Source organism: Pseudopipra pipra, chromosome 5 (genome assembly GCF_036250125.1).
Source record: "Pseudopipra pipra isolate bDixPip1 chromosome 5, bDixPip1.hap1, whole genome shotgun sequence".
In the NCBI taxonomy this organism is placed as follows: domain Eukaryota; kingdom Metazoa; phylum Chordata; class Aves; order Passeriformes; family Pipridae; genus Pseudopipra; species Pseudopipra pipra.
Window position 1 is genome coordinate 39,272,704 of NC_087553.1, and position 17,209 is coordinate 39,289,912.

Below are 17,209 nucleotides of genomic sequence, written 5' to 3' on the forward strand. Positions count from 1 at the left end.
CTTCCCAGCTTAAATTTATGCATTACTAAATGTCCAACTGTTCACTGATGCAAGCACACTTGGCCATTACTTGCACAGGTTCCACATTACTGGTTTACTTGTTTAGGCATTGTGCTACTGGTGATGAGCCACAGAGCAAGGCTTTACATCCCTACTTCCTCTGCATGCAATAAAAACATGCAGATGCAGACTCAAAGCAATATGAGCATCTCATTTAATCTAGAGCCACTAAACAGACCGGTTTTGAATGGAATTCCTTGCATGGCAGAAAACCCAAGGAAATGACATGACTACTTCCCAGAGAAATATCTGCTAGTAGCTGTAGACAAAAGGTGATAGTTTCTGTTTTCAGCCCAGGCACAAATTCTGAGGGACATGAGGTCCCACTCAGAAGCACCCTTACTAAGGTGGCCCTGCAATGAGCTGAACTTCTGTGGGCCTGGGCTCCCATGTGGGTGAGAACAGCAGGGCATGGACAACTGTGTGAGAGACATCCTTACAAGATCAGCTTCCAGGTCCCAAAGCACTGAACCACGTGGTTTCATGATCTGTTCTGGATTTGGGATGTCAGGTTACAATTTCAAACTCCAAATATTTCTTGCACATAGGAGCTTAGGTGCAATAATAAGTTTGATACTTAGAGGTGAAGTCCTGGGGTGGCCATCAGGCACTTTGCTGGACTGGATAAGGTGCATTTCCTGCAAACCTGAGTTATCCATTTTTGGCTACTGACTCCAGGGATCATCAAAAAGGCAATCCTTTGAGGTTACTGGATTTCATACTAATTATTTTATGACATAAACAGCAGCTGAGAACAGTTGGGCTGAGAAATTCAGCCCTGCTGCCTTTTCCAGAGCTGCATTCTGCCAACACTGAAGGTGCTGAGCAGGAATCAAAAGTGTCTGGGGATCCCTGCTTTGGAAAAATCTCAGCTACTTAGAAGTATTTTTTAGATCAGTTTCTGATGTAGCAGGGGTACAGCCATGTCCAACTAGTATGTGATTACCTAGTTTTGTCAAAAATCTATGCTGATGGTACCAGTAACATGGTAAATAATTCAAATGGAAAGAATTCTGAACATATGCATTGATGTGTACATTGTGTGTATGATGTGTGAATATAATTTAATGATTTTTATTTTTTAATAATACAACTGTTTCTTACAATAGATTTGACTAATTTATTTTCATTGTTGATTTCTTTTAAATGCAAACTATGGCTGTGCATCCAAAAGCAGCATTACAAAGGACTATATATATTGAAAAGAAATTGCTTTAATTTAATGGAGAAGAGGGAGGAAGTTGGTCAAGACATTTAAACCTGATGGACTAATAAGGATATCATGCCTTCTTCTTCTTAGGCTAGAAGACTGATATACTGCATTGTTTGCAAAATGTAACTGTTTGAGACTGTGTTTGGGACTAAAAGTGAATAAATTGTGTTTATTATTTACAGTATTCCAAGGATGAAGTTCCAGGAGAAAACCGACTGCACAATGCAGTTTAAAAGTAGAAGTTGTCAGCACTTGAGTGTCCTAAATTGAATGTTGAAAATGATTTTTTATGTATGTTGGCATATTTATTAGTTTATCCTAGAGTATCAGTTTGTAAGGACTACTGATAAAATCACCAGCATTAAAAAATATAATCACACAAGAGACAAAACATCCTCCTTCCTACTACGAGCTCTGTACTTACAGTTCTTTTAGGTTTGTTAGTGTCCTGATAGCAGTGGGGAAGTTGTCCAGACTGTTGTAATTTAAATCTCTGTGTAAAAAAATTTGATTTTATTATTTAGGTTATGCACTGCATAACAGATAACACAGCATTGTTGGCACTTGTAATAAACTATCATCTCTCATGCACTGAAAGATACATACAGCAAAAAGCGAGGAAATCCTCAAAAGTGTATGGATGTTTTCCAACAAACTCTATTTAGGGCACATTATCATTCCTATTTTTTATCAACACACATAAAAATGTAACTTTTTTGTTACATCTAAGCTATTCTGCAATAAAGAGAACGTAAGTGAATTTGGATACTGCTACGGGATTGCTGTTTTGTAAATTGCCTATCCTTTTCACTGCTTTAAAGTATTACCAGGGGAAAAAAAATCTTTCAAACAGAATATTCAACAACTTTGTTTGGTGAGCTGCATTTTACATGGTTAATACATGTCACTATAAATATTTCTAACTGTATTGTTAATTCTAAGACTTGACAATAGTCATACAAAGAATATTTCTAACCACAAAAATTGTAAAAATGATAGTTTAGCTAGGGTAGTGACCTCTGCTTTAAGAACTGCTCATGCTGCAGCAGAAATTAGATTTTATTCTGGTAGGCTGAATGGATTATAATCCTGCTTCTGCTCTCAGCATGGCATACATATCCTTTAGCATTTAGGAGATACCCGAAACTAAAATTGAGATATGCCATTTTACTGTGATGTTCTCTGGCAATGCTTTGTGATGAAAGCAGTCTGAAAAATGGGACCAAAAGCCTTTTTAAACAGGCAAAGCACAAGCCACAGTTTACAATAGATTGAAATTGAAATAGCATCAGGCTGAAGTAATGCAGGCAGGAAACTGCTGTCTGAACTCAACAAGGCTTTCCTTCCTGCTTGTAAATCTCTCCTGCTTATTGACAAAAAGAGATTACAGGCATGTAGGGTTTGCTTTTGCCCTCCAGTTACATGTGATTTCCAGACCTATGCGTCAATGCAAACAAATGATCTTAAAGCCGGTGTCCGTCATTTACACCAAGATCTTTAGATTATTTTGAAACTATCTGGAAACCAGTCTACAAAGTATGCAATTACTGTGCTTGAGGCAAGTGCTACACTGTCCTATTGCAGTGAAGTGGCTGCACCTACACTTACTCCCAGGTTCCTGACTGTCCTCTGTGTTTTCATCTCTCTTGTGTCAGATGGCTGGGACTGGGTTTGCAATTACTTATTCCATTGTTCTATTTTCCCCCATTTTTGACCAAGTGCCATGTGAATATCACTTAAAAAACCAAAACAATTATACTTTCCTTCTTCCTTTCCCATCTCCCTTTCCAGTGCTACACTAAGGGACTTCCTCTCAACTCGCAGCCAGCTAAAAGTCCAAATTGTAAAACTGCAATTCAGTGGCAAGGGATCAATGTAATCCAAACTGGTGATAAAAAAACCAACAAGCCCAAAACATCTTGCTTCCTGATCTTAACGAAACATGAAAGTGGGCAGAACGCAGTTCTGTGGATAAGAAAGCAAACAGAAACTTTCAGACTAACATTATTCATGTCTGAAACTGTTTCTTCCTCATAACAGGCTTTTTAGCCTCTGTCCTGGTTTGGTAGAACATCTAAAATCTCTGAAAACGACGCAACGGACTGTGGCAGGTGCTGTAGGAAGGATATGCAAGGTTTTACTGTCCCTGTAGCATTTTTTGGGTCTGTGGGTGACTCTAGAAGACATCTTTATTTGACTAACTGTAGCGGCATACTTTGCACTAACCACCAGCACTGCATTCCTCTTCGGCATTTTCTGTAGAACAATTTTTTGCTAGACAACTCAAGAAAATTTGAATTGGTCTGAACAGAACTACAGTGAAAACTTAAAGAAATTTCAATCTTTACTAGTGCTATTATTTATAAGAGTTCTTTAAAGACAAAAACTTGGCTACAACTGACACATTTGTCTTCCTCTGCTTGTAAAGCACATGTGTAATTTGACTACCTGGAACTTTTGCTTTTTCCAGGTATTAAAAAAACCCCACCATCTAATTTTTTAATGCTCCTCTATGGCAAGACAGTTTCTTAATGTTAAAGCTTTTCATTGCGACAGTTTCCCAATCTAGCTATTAGCTTTACTGATTAAACAAGACAAATAAATAGTACTAAACTACACAAACATAACTTCATGAATAGTCACTTCATTTTCAATGCTCAATACAGTTTTCAACTGTTTTTCAAACAATTTATCAATTGACAATGCTTATTAAAAAGGTAAACTAATTTTATAGTCAAAAGTAGGATTTGCTACATAGAGTCATTGTGAACTATCACTTAGATCCTGTAATGATTAGGCAAGCCAAACCCCACATTTGGCTTTTAGGCTATTTTTATTCTTTCAGAATATTAATGAAAACACTTTAAAAAAAAAGGAAACAAATAAGAGGTCAACTCACAATGTCTCTAGGCTGTGGAGCCCATCAAAGCATTTCTTTCCCAGGGAGTAGATTCTATTGTTATGGAGATGTCTGCAGGGGAACATTAAGCACGCAGTCAGGAAAGCACACTGCACACAGTGGACTTAAACAAAACATTTTGATGGTTAAATCAAAAGAAACTTATTTTGGCATGCATTGATTATATGCAAGTCATGCTTTTGAAAGTGCATGTATAGGAGGCACCTCCACCACCCTCTACTCTTTCTCCTGATACCTCTCCACCCACACATTTGGTTTCATAGAGGGGATCTGTTTTAAAACCACCTAGATTGTTTAAAAATGTTATATCCTGCAGCTTCAGATTGGCGTCTGCATGCCAAATAGACATATTCTTAGTGATGGTTAATTGGTTAATTAACATGTTGTCTTAAAAACTGTGTGTGGGCTGTGAGGTGTATATTTGGAAGATGTATATTCAGATGGTGTTAGAGGGGATGGCACAAACCAGCAGCAGATGAGGAGATTGATAGCGTGGCAGACAGGTAAGGGGCATTAGGCTTGCAGAATGCAAGCAGACACAGAGCCGTAAGACAAGAAGTTGCAGCATTGCTGAGATGAGCAAATTAACTAATCTTAAAAGTGTTGTAACTTGCCTTCCTTTGAAATGACGAAAATCAATAACTACTTCCTGAAATACTTAGCAATTGAAAGTAATTTTTATATATTTTAACCAATCCCCACACACAAAGACTACGAGGTCTGCCTATTTCTAAGTCTTTAAAACAACAGGGAGAAAACCCACTCTGAGTCAAACTGATTAATATGAGTAGATACAACCTGCAGGCACTTCAGGTCATTTAATTTAAAAAGGATGACTTTTCCCCAACAGATTTTTCCTGTTATTTCATCCTCAAAACTTCATCCCTATAGTGGAAGGAAACTAGAGGAATACTGCTTTAAAAGAAAATACAGGCTCTGAATGAGGGCTGCCAGGCCCCTTCAATACTTCACTCTGCTCTGAAAATATCATTAAAGATCAGAGGATCTCTGAATATTCTGCAAAACCTACAGAAATTGAGTCTACCTGTCCATTAAAGGCAGGGATTCTGATGGCAAAATAAAATGTTCTGTAGGTTTTTCCTTTCCTAGGAAGAAACCTAGTCAACTCTATTTTTAATGACTACACTGACCTTTAATGCTTTAGTTAACATGAAGAGTGCATCTCCAAATTCCAATTATGTCTGGATCTTTAATTATAAAGGTTTTGACATGCTCCAATTGACCATGCATTTTTGCACTGAATTCAAAATTTGCCAGACTGTATAGAGTAGCAAACAAATGAAAGTAGAACCACACACAAAGATTTTGAGGAGCCAGAAATATCAAATGTTGCACGTAATGAGGGATGATTAAATTATTAATCACTATATAGCCCAGAAGATTAGAAATAAGGAAGGCAGATCTTAAATAGGGAAACCTAACTGAGCAGAAGCAATCAGGGCATGAAATGAAATTATTTTCTCCTGAATTTCTTAACTGTCCTCTTATCACTACATTTCTGGTAGGGATCTAGAGAACAACATTCAAGAAAACCTCATCTTTACCAACACTGATATAAGCCTAGAAGCCTAATCAAATGACAAGTCCATCCACTCTTTAACTTGAATGTGATTGATACTTAATGTAAAGAGAAGGCAAAGGTTTTGCAGCACAAGGCAGATGGGGCCCTATGTACTTATATGAGTATATTAAGCACTACAGAGAGATAGAGACTAAATAAAGAACCCTGATGTGTGCCAGGTTCAGTGGTTACACTGGGGCTGGAATATGCTAAAACATATAAAACACATAAGTGTCTGACAAACTATTGTTTCAGACAGCTTGTAAAGCTTGAATATATCCTTCTCTCTTTAATAATGCTAACATTTTCCAAAGCATCCTGAAATACCATCTCCACCTCAGTTTCTCCAGCCAGTTTAGTTTTTTTTCTACTTGGTACATTCCCAGAACATAAAAAGCTGAAATCATGCTCTCCAGTATACCTTCCAGATTTTGGTGCCAGCCATGCATGTTTCAATTAGTTGAACTGGTATGCAAACATAACCAAATACATATACTTTCTATGAAGGGAAATGCATATTTTTTTCTACTAGACAGCATTCTTTCCAAGTCCCCCAGAAAGATTTCAGTTCATTTCCTGTTTCTAATCTTCCCTCAGTCAATCTTATGGAGCACACAATTCCTCCCTTCCTGTTTGTTTTGCTGACCAGATAGGGTGATTTTTAACTCCCTTACATACTTTTTAATTGAGATGGAAACTTTTGAGCTAGTTCAAAACAAGTGGTTTAGGAAATGTTAGTCAAATTGTAGGAAGATGCAAAAAAATTATTTTCTCCAAGATAATTTGTAAAAATTTTGGGTTGTATTACATATGCAACTCAGAAAACTGCAGTTATATTTCAAAAACACCATTTTCTGAACAAATGACATTGATCATTTGATCTCAGGAATATCACTAAGCCTAGAGCAATTGCAGAAAGGAAACTGCAGATTCATAGCCCCAAGATATTAATTTAATATTAAGACTATAAGACAAAACAGACTCATGCCTATACCTATTTACCTATAATTTGCCAACTGGACACGGACTAGGGGAATATTTAATTATTAAGGGTTGTGTCAAGTAACATCTAAATTAAACATTGCATCCTCAAGTAATTCATCACAAAGAGGCCAAAGCCCTGTAAGAAAAGATTGTGTCTAAAATGCAATCAATGAAACTTACAGAACTACCAAACTGGAGAGGTTTCCAAAGGCATAGTCTGGTATGTAATGAATTTTATTCAGTGCCAATGTCATTGCCTGAAGTGCTGGTAAACTCCTAAAAGCTTGGACAGGAATTTCTGTCAAAGAATTATCGTCTAGCCACAGGTGTCTAAGGGAGACCAAGCCACTGAAGCAGTTGGGGGGCACATAGTTGATGTGGTTGGCATCCAGACGCCTAGGAGAAAAAGAAATAGAGAAAATTGACTTCAAGAAAAGAACAGTGGCTTTCCACAATGGCTATCATAAGTTATCACCAAGCACACAACCCCAAAGGGTGGACATGGGTTCCCACATCCAGTTTTCATTTCCTGGAAATCTCTTCCATCTTGCTTGCAGCCTCACCCTTGAGACTCAAATCATGTTTACAAGTCTCCTTGTCAGCTCGCTCTGTGCAGACAGCTCTCCTTTGGAGCCATCAATTCACTGAGAGCACACACTGATCATTTTTGAGCAGAGTCTCTCTAAACACTGGGTATGAATTTGTTTCCTTTCCCAATTGTTTGAAAGTATGGAACAAAAAAGTGCAAGAAACTCATCCCCAGATTCTCTTTCAGAACCTATAAATCATTGAGCTGCAAGATAATCTGGAATTCCGTACGCTAGACACCCATTCCAAGAACTCACTCCTGAGCCTCTAGAGGTTCCTGGTTTTTTTTCTTAAATATTGTTTATTCCGATGATTCTAATGAGAACTGAACTTCACATTTTTTAGTAGTGCAACATAATGATTTTTACACAGAGATTAGTGTTGCCAATGTGATGTATTTATATTGAAAAAGAAGTTACTAAATGCACTTCAGCTGCTGCAGAGCCAACAGAGGGAGCTCAACTGCAAGTCATACCTCTGAAGAATCTGCACGTGATGCTTTGCTCTCACACTTGTGTAAATAAGGATTAAATCTACTGAACCTTTTGTAGATGTGGTGATTCAAATATAGCACCATTTATTCACTAGCTTTTGCTGTGTTTTGCTTTTTCACTGTGATTCTTTCGAGGAAAGATTTAAAAGTGTGCTGCAGATTTTCGAAACTTTGTGAAACATCCAGCTGGGGATTTGTACTCCGATATATGTTTTCCTCTTTTAATGCGTTGCAGTGACTTGTACCTTTTTCAGAACATGAAAGCCATGCTCTAAAACTTTTTTTTTGAAATGTGTAGAAAGGAGTAATTAAGTGAATGGTGAAAGACGAATAAATTTAAGTAGATGTTTGAAAATGCTACAGAGCAAACAGCCAGACTCACGGTACAAAGCAGTAATTCTGTACAACCTAAATTCGGTCTGTTTGAGAGAAATGCAACACTCTTTGTGGTGGGCATAATAATCTCTTTATTTAAAGCTTCTTCCTCATTTAAAGTCATGTAAAATGTCAGGACCATTCTATCTCCTGCTCCATGCTGCTCCTACCTACTGCATGAGAACAAATAATGACTGCTAAGTCTCCGTGCCAGGCTGGCAAATAACTGAGACAAGGTCAGTTGGAACAAATTTATAAGGTTCAGTGTCAAAGCCCTTGTACAATTAAATTTTCAATATAATAACTGACATGGCAAGCAGCAGAGACAGAGCTTCCAAAATAACTCAAGGGTCTGTCAACAAATGGGTAAGGCTGGAAATGTTTAGAAATACTCACATTGTTCCTCCCCTGTTCCCCAGGCAAGAACCATGCTATGCCTGTGTTTTCAAATAAGGTATAATTTGAATGAGTAGATGAGGTTTCTTTGTGTTCAGTCAGAAGTAAATTTCTTCCCTGGGTGATGCTGGTATGTAAACTAAGAAGTTACAGTTGCCTTAGTTTGACAGTTACACTGATTAAAGAATGGAGGCTTTATTCAAACTAAATGTGTTGCAGTGTTGCAGTTAACATCTTGTTCAATAGGAAGCCTGCGTGTGCGTCTCGGATGTCCCTGTTGACTCCACAGGAGTTACTCACAAGATACTTGGCTGTGTGGCCAAGCCAACAGTCAGTTGTTTGTATGGGACCCTGTGGCTGAAATGGCAGTATTTCTGCTGTTGTCAGTGAGACCAGGATTTTTATCTTACCAATATTTCGTAACAAATCAAGGAACTGATTTTTTTATAGCTTAAGTTTCCAAATAGAAACCCACCACCGACTACGTAAACAAAACACACAGCACAAAAAGAAAAACAAGACTGCTGTACTATAAATGAAATTCTAAATAGTTGAATTATTGTTTAGATAAAGCTTGGAAAAAATAAGAAAGCTGCAATGATTTGTGCTTCAGGTTCTGTAACTGGATTACATGTCCTGCAAGTACTCATAAGAGGTACTGCCTCAAGTGCTCTTTTATTATCTAATCTTTTTTAAATTTCCAAGTACCATTTTCCCTCTTGCAGATATTAAAAGGTTTCAGTAGTGGTTATGTTTCCTGTCATACTGTAGGTAATGAACACTGATGTATAAAGCATTGATCAAAATCACTCTTTTCAGTCAATTGTTTTACATGTGTTGATCAAAGTTTTGGCACTTTCAGAACTAAACCCATTAACTCACAAGTATGACCCTATTTATAACTGAAAATATATAGATAACATGTGGTGAGTTTGAAAGCTGCTATTATATTCCAGAGAGGGCTAATTTAGGGAAACAGAAATACTTGATCTCTTCTGATAGGCAGCATGTAAATAAAGCAGTCACTATGAAATTCACCATGAGCTTACTTAAAATGTCTAAGCCTTTTAAAGCAAATGATTGAGCCGTGTGGACTGTAACCCACTAGTGTTTCCTGTGACATAGTGTGAATGCTGTGACTATGTTCACAATTTATGAAAAGATACTGTTCATATAGAATTGTAAACAGGATTCATTTACTGGTACAGGCAAAGGTAGATGTTTGAAAAAGATCTGATTTGCATTTTTTTATCAATTCAGTATGAATGGATACTAAGTTTTATGCCAGTAGTACGTTTCTAAGAGAATATATATTTTTTTTCCTTTTTCTGCATCTTCTCTCAAAACCAACTACAACATGGGTGTATCTAGCAATCAAGAAATTCCTTAATGACTTTTTAGAGTGCCTTGCTCATTCATTCAAGTTTAAATCAAATGCTAAATATGAGATCAGGAAGGAGGTTTCTCCCAGGTCATCTCTCCCTCTGAAATAAACAGCTATTACATGGATTGCCTCTTCTTGCAATGGATGAGGGCCAGAGTACACCGAAGGGTCTGGAGAAGTGGGAAACCACAAAGACAGATAAAGAAGTCAAGAATAAAATGCTTCTTCTGACATTTAAAGTTTGAAGTAGAGGAGATAAAACTAAATGAAAAGGGACTGTACATAATAGGTAGGGGAGGCAGAGAAGTGAGAGCAAACAAGGATTGATTTTAGGCAGAGTGGATTAAAGAAGGTGTGTACTTGATGATCTCAGAGGTCTTTTCCAACCCGGCTGATTCTATGATTCTGTGATTCCTCTTCTCCTGACCTGGTTCTATTATGCAGGGAGCCTCAGTCAAGCCTCGCCACAAAGTACAGAGCAACGAAAGGGTTGTGGACAGGCCCTGCCTGGGAAGGGTACCCCAGGCAGAAGAGGGCCACTTGCAGCCCCACCATCTTTGTTAGTCTGTGGGGACACAGACCCCTTCAACGGTTTGTTCACAGGAGTTTGACTAAAGTCTCATTTAAGTAATGGCAAGTGACATCTAAACTGGCTCTGAAAAGTGGATGTAATGAAAATATAGCTGGCTACTGTAAGCCATGTTTTTCAAACATGGTCTTTTATGCAGGATATCCTCTTCAGTCCACAGGGGAAAATGCTAGGACAATTGTAGAAAGCTTATTCCAACACACCAGACCAGCAGTTCTCATAGCTCACTTCTACAGGACTGATACTGATACTGTGTGGCAACAGCAAAACCAAAAAAGACAAGTAATAAGTCACAGTCTACATGCACTTGTTTCTGTCCCACTGCTCAGTTTTACATGAGGAGGTCTCTGCAGCTCTGGGAGTTTCAATCCTTAGTGTTTCTCCTAATCCAAATGTGCTGCTCAGGTGTTTGGTAAACTTGTATTCAATACAATGGTACAGGATGCCAGCACATTGCATACAGCAAAACAGCCAACTGCAACGCTATGTTTGTACAAAGATTGGCTCTGATACTGGGTACCTTCAACCCCCACATGTGGGAAAAAGTAGGTGCTAACAGGGGTTGTTGGGTTATCCTAAGAATCTGACTGCAGACAGATCAGGACCCCACAGCTAGATGGGCATGTTTGGTGAGGCTGGAAACACTCACAGGTCCTCAGCCAACTGGCCTGGAGTGATCTCTCCAAGTATCCCAAGCAAGGTGGCTGTATGTACAGCACCTCCTGGGGACATTCCCAGGGGCATGCGAACTGCCAGATGGACCCCAGGAACAGTTCAGGCAATTGCTGGTTGGCACAGATCAAAGTGTGCCAAGGACCCTGCTACCAGTGCAACAGGATGGATCATGGCCAGAGCCTGGGAGCACTCTGAAGCACTGCTTGCTTTTCTAGGCTGGCTGTGACTACCACAGTATGCCACTACAGGGCACCCAGGAGGACCTCCTTGGGAATCTAGTGTAAGCCCCCTACTGCTAACTACTCCAACAGCAGCTTCTTGTCCTCCTTCCACATGTGGTGTATGTCCTGGTGGTTGCAGCCATGCAAGATGATTTCTGGCTAGCAGTTCTGAGGTTGAGAAATTTGTCTGTCTCTAAGATATGCAATACAAACCCCCTTTTTTGAGATTAGTCATAAGACAGAAAAGAGTCAGATGCCTAGTATCTTCTATTGGATGCAAGAAAACATCACTCAGTGTCCTGGAATTGCTGATCTAATACAGTCTACTTACAACCCACTTTGAAAGCAACTGGCTGGTTGAGTTAGGGACTGCATCTAAAAAAAAAATAGTAGCAAAAGCATTTTAGGGAACCTTGCACCTCTACCTTCCTCCCCTTGGTTATCAATCAAGAAAAGTGTCTGTGATTGAGAGGGGCGGTCTGACATTGTACTACTGCCTGATGTTTCAGTCCCTCTTCAACTGCCTAGTGCTTGGGACTCTAGCAGCTCAGATGATGAAGATGTGCAATAAAATGAGGAGACCGCAACAGTGAGTTTTGAGACATGTTTGCGTATGTGTACAGACACCTTCATAGGTACAAACAACCTTGATTTAAAATGGGGGAAATTCTTCCTCTGGGAGTTTGTGGGTACCTATTGAGGTACCAGGTTTCCTAAGAATCATGCCTTCTGTAGCCTTCATTATCATGGAGTGTGACATGGAAAACCACAGCTAAGGTTCCTGCCTTGTCATGAAAACAGTTCTCTTGGGAGAATGTAATTTCATCAAAGTTGTTTGGTCTTTCAACTAAAAATTAGGATTATTAAGCATCAAACTGGAAAAAAATTGTTTCAAGTTAACACTTCGGGGGGGGGGGGGGGGGGGGAGGAGGAGGAAAGCAGCTTTCTAATTTCAAGCCTGAACTGGAAGCATTTCAGAATTCTGTGCCCTCAAAGTCTTCAACTCTTCTTCAGGTTAAGAATGGAAATTTCTCTTGAAACGTCAAATATTTGTGGGAGTAGAAAGATGACAAAAAATCCATTTGCTGACCTGTTCCAGCCAGGTAACAACTGAGGACATCCGAGACATTTCTAGATAATATTTTGTGTAAAACTTTGTGTCACCATCAGGTGCTCTAAAAATACTGAAACATCTCAAAATAAAATTTAAGCAATCTACAAATTCTGTTAGGAAATTCTAAAACATTTCATTGATGCTATTTTTTTGTTACTTGTAAAGTCCAATTAATTTGCTTACCTAAATTTCAACTTTGCAGGTTGTCAACAGAGAAAAGATGGTTTATTTTTTCCCACTGTCAACTGTTCAAAGTGCTTTGGAAAACAGGCTATGTTGTATTCTGCTCTGTTTTCTACAATTAAAGTAAAAGTCCTCTTAAATTTCACAGGAATGAAAGCAGGTTGTACAGTAAATAATGCTTGTTTTTAAATGTCCTTGATGACTGGTTTGGTGAGACATCACATGATTTGTTCTTTATTGTGACTATTTCTGTGTCTTACAATGCAGCGGTAAAAGCTGCTTATTAACAATGATGTCAAAACAAGAAAATAAACAGGGAATGCAGTTTCATCTGTAGTATTCACTGCAAAGGGTTGTTACGGTAGTCTCAATAAAAGAAGAGCAGAAGCTTTGCTTTGCCATCTGCAAGGCAAATTACCCTTTCCTCCTTTATTAAGTAACATTTCCTAGTGGAGATCTGCAACTTTTCGGATGCTAGTAATATAAAATTTATATTAAAATGTTCAGGAAAACAGTAAAAAAAATTATCGATATGTCACCAATCCCTGCTTGTTCAAAAATACTGAAATTCTATGTCAGTTCTGGTACATAAGGGGTGTAATGAAAGATGATCACTCTAGAGAAACAAAGATACCTATTTAAACAAATACACGTATTAAATGAAACAAGTTGGACAGAAAATAAGCTGTTAATTAAGAACGACACTTGAAAAAAAAATCAATATCCATATGTAAAAAGTTTTGGACTATACACTGATATTCAAAATCACTAAAAGGTTTCATGATTTAAATGCAGAATGGAGATACTGATGATGTGTGAAACATAAAACCTAGAGATCAGCTGCTTATATTCTGTCCTAAAGAAATACACTTGCTCAAGGTGAGTACTAGGGATGGCAGCATTCAAGTGACATTTCAACTGCTACCAACTACTAAGTTGTAACACATCAGTGATTGTGTGTTCTTCCCTTTCACTCATGGTACCTGCAAACTCTTTTGCGCTTGACAGAAATAAAAGCCATTTGAATTGTTAGGACTAGTAATCCAGATAATTTGTGTTCACACTAGATTTCAGAGGAAAATTATAGCCTATATAAGAAGTTGAAGATATCCTTCTGCTCAAAACCACATCTCAAAATCAGCATGGTCTGGTTACTTCCTTAAATCCTATTGCCACAAAGGGAATTGGAGTCCTATCCACACATTACCCAAGCTCTGGTAGCTGAAGTCATTCACTGATCAAAGTAGAACGTCACTGGTTTTGACTGCTGAACTACAAAGACTCTTATAGAATTGGAGAAGATTTTAACATTGTTTAATCTTATTTTTCTGTTTCAGTGAAAGAAAAAAAAATGTTCATTTGTTTTGAGGAAACAATATAAAGGTTTTCTCATAGATTTTTGCTGTCAAAGGAAAGTTCACAGATCTTATGGGGTGTTGATTAATTTTTCTGCCCATTTCTCATTTTACAGTATTTATTAAGTAATGTCTGCTGTCTAAAGAAGATTGATCTGTTCCAGAGGTATGTTCAAGCCTTAAGAAATCTATGAATATTTATCACTCAAACTTGTCATACCAGCAATATTAAAACTTGGACAATAAAGTGGAAAAAACTGTTGCTTGTTCCTGCAATACATCAGTTCTTATTCTCTATACCACAGGCCATTTAATATCAATTAATGAATCTATCAATATTGATACCTATACTGTCCTCTTTTAGCCTGGAACTAGATAATAAAGAGTGCATAACAGCCAGAAATACCTTCTTGTGCAAAAATTTGGGATGATTTTGCATTACGAGTGAATGTGCAAAATTTGCATGTGCATATATATATATACACACATATTGTGCACATATGCACGATAAGATATGTATACTTCCATAAAAAGGATTTTAACATAATCCTTCACAGTGATCAAGGTAGCAAGGCAGTTGCAAAGGCTTGCCCCTCTGCATGACTGCCTTTCTTGAGTAAAACCACAAAGGGCAGAGATTTGAGTCCAGTCACTGGTTTTGTTTTTCACATCTATACTAACCTAAAGCAAAGGGTTAATGAGGCTTTCAGAAATCATGCCACCTGCATACTTATACATAATAAATACAAGAAGTTGCTATCTTATAGAAACTGCTTTTGTGAAGGCTTTTAACCTCTTAATTAAACTCTTGAAAAGACTCCTGCCATTTCAAAGGTTTCAAGAAAGAATTCCTATTGTAAATCAGAAACCAATGCAAAACAACCTTGTGAAAAGAAAATTCCTAGACTATATGAAACAAGAAATTGAATCTGTGCACACCTTTATCTGACAGGCACAACCCCTTTTAAGCAAACAAAAGAATAATAGTTTTCTTTTTCTCAAAGAGGTCTCTTTTGCCAGTGATCATTTTTCAGGTGATAGTAGTTTTTCTGTACAAACCTGTATCACTCCATCTTGGGTCTGCTAGACAGCTATTTAAATCCTTCTACTGACCATTCCTATTCTCCCTCTGTTTTAATTCAGTCACAAACTAAGTCCTTTACATGGACTGCACAAACTCTGGTTTACTTCAACTTCTTCACCCAAAGAAAAAAATATTTACAACAAAGCCTGAGCGAAACTGTCATTTTGTTTAGAAACTGTACCAAAAACTCTTTCAGAGCAACAAAGCAACTCTTGTTGGCTTGGCTTATCTTGTTTTGGTCCAGAATGTGTATAGAGTGATGTGATCTCAGCGAGATTTTTTTTTTTGTTTGTTTAGCAGAAAGAAAACCTAGTATAGTCACTAGACCAGCATTTTCTCATGACTTTTCCAAAGATCAAAGGAAAGAACTGTAACCTCAAAAGTATACGGCTGAGATATTTGTCTGTGCCTGGTCAATAAAGAAAAAAGGCACTTGACCAAATAACAATTAGAAGATAATTAATTCTTAGGGCTGTTTCACCTTTAGAAACCTTAACAAATGCTTGTGTATTATGGAGGTAAATTTTGTTCAAGACGGACAAAAGAACCTGGGAGCTAATACAGTATAATGTGTGCCTGTGCAGTGGTAAGTCATACACAGGTGACATAATTTTGCTGAAAACACAAAAATCCATTAATTTCATTCATTCTGTTCTCCAGAGCTTGGCTGAACTGAACGTATGCAAAATATGTTAGCCTTCTTGTGGAACTTCTTAATACACACAAAAAAGAAGAGTATGTTCATCGTAGTACAATTCCCAATCAACACATCTTAAATCTAACTAGACTGGTACAGATGCACCAGCTTTGTACAGATGCTCACTCTACCCTTGTCGTGGTTAGACTCTTACTAGTGATGTTGGTGATCAGTGCACACTGTAGCAATATTTTCTGTAATAGCTACTTGAACTTAAAGACTGAATTCCCCATGTAGATCTTGGAACTTTTTAGGATAATAATTTTATTTGAGAGTAATTCTGTGACATTATAAGGTGATCAACTAAGGCAGAGAGAAGAGGCAGCTGACATCTTCCTCTGACCAAAGAAGTGCTTCTCTGTTTCCAATCATCTAGATATTTTATGCTGCATACTCAAAATCAGTAGATCCTTTAGAAAATTCAGGGGTTTTTTTTATTTATCAGGTGACAATGCAAGTCTATGAATAATTCAGAAACTAACTCTATTTACTGCATCCTGTGTTGAGACAGCACAAGGGTCTTTGTGGTTTCAAAATGCGAATTGCAAGTGCAGCAGAAGGAACTCATGATACCCAGTTGACTGCACAAGAACAGGGCAGAGGAAGTTCAGTACAGGTAGGTGTCAAGAGAGGCACTTAGGGAAAAGGCAATTCAAACTTTACAGGACAAGCTCTTGAGTAGCTACTAACATGCTAGAAAGAGGTCCTGCAGTTGTAATAAGTATGAAAATAACATCTTGGCATTCAGTAAAGGTTAAAAAATTAAAAAACCAAAGTTTTGATAGTTAGTAGGAAAGCAAACAAAAAAGTGTCCATAATTGCCCTCTATAAATCCATGGTATGCAAGCACTTTAAACATGCTATGCAGGGCTTATCCCTCCTTCACTTCTCTCAGATCAAATACATGAGAACTGAAAGAAAGTTCAGTAAAGTGACAAGGATGAACAGAGGAATGGAAGAGCTTCCACATGAGAAACAATCCTAACAGCCTACGCCTGAAAAATTGACTAATGAAGATACAACAGAGTTGTATAACTCTGGTGTACATCAATAGAGAACTGCTGTTTCCACTTTCTCCTGCTGCTGCATTTAGAGAACATCAAATGTGGTGAAGATCCAAGGAAATAACAGAAGGTACTTCACCATGCTACACTGGCTAGCTGATCAGCAGACATGCTGCCACAAAAAAATCATGAGTGTTTCACTGGCTCAAAAAGCAACTGTACCAACTCATAAAAGAAAACTCTGAGGAGTTACCAAAGCCACAATAGGCTCAGTGAGTCCTTGAGTGCAAAT

General features: G+C 37.9%; 1 protein-coding gene across 9 annotated transcripts in view; it reads right to left on the reverse strand.

Annotated features, from left to right (window-relative positions):
• Nucleotides 1-17,209, reverse strand: part of LGR5 (leucine rich repeat containing G protein-coupled receptor 5) — an 88,861-nt gene that overhangs the window by 19,669 nt on the left and 51,983 nt on the right. For 8 of the 9 annotated variants that reach the window (XM_064655654.1, XM_064655652.1, XM_064655650.1 and 5 more), the window contains 3 exons: nt 6,940-7,155; nt 4,173-4,244; nt 1,698-1,766 (listed from right to left, as the gene is read on the reverse strand). In XM_064655654.1, coding sequence (XP_064511724.1) covers nt 1,698-1,766; nt 4,173-4,244; nt 6,940-7,155 — 357 coding nt within the window. The remainder of the gene's footprint in view (nt 1-1,697; nt 1,767-4,172; nt 4,245-6,939; nt 7,156-17,209) is intronic. The other variant, XM_064655655.1, reaches the window with a different exon arrangement.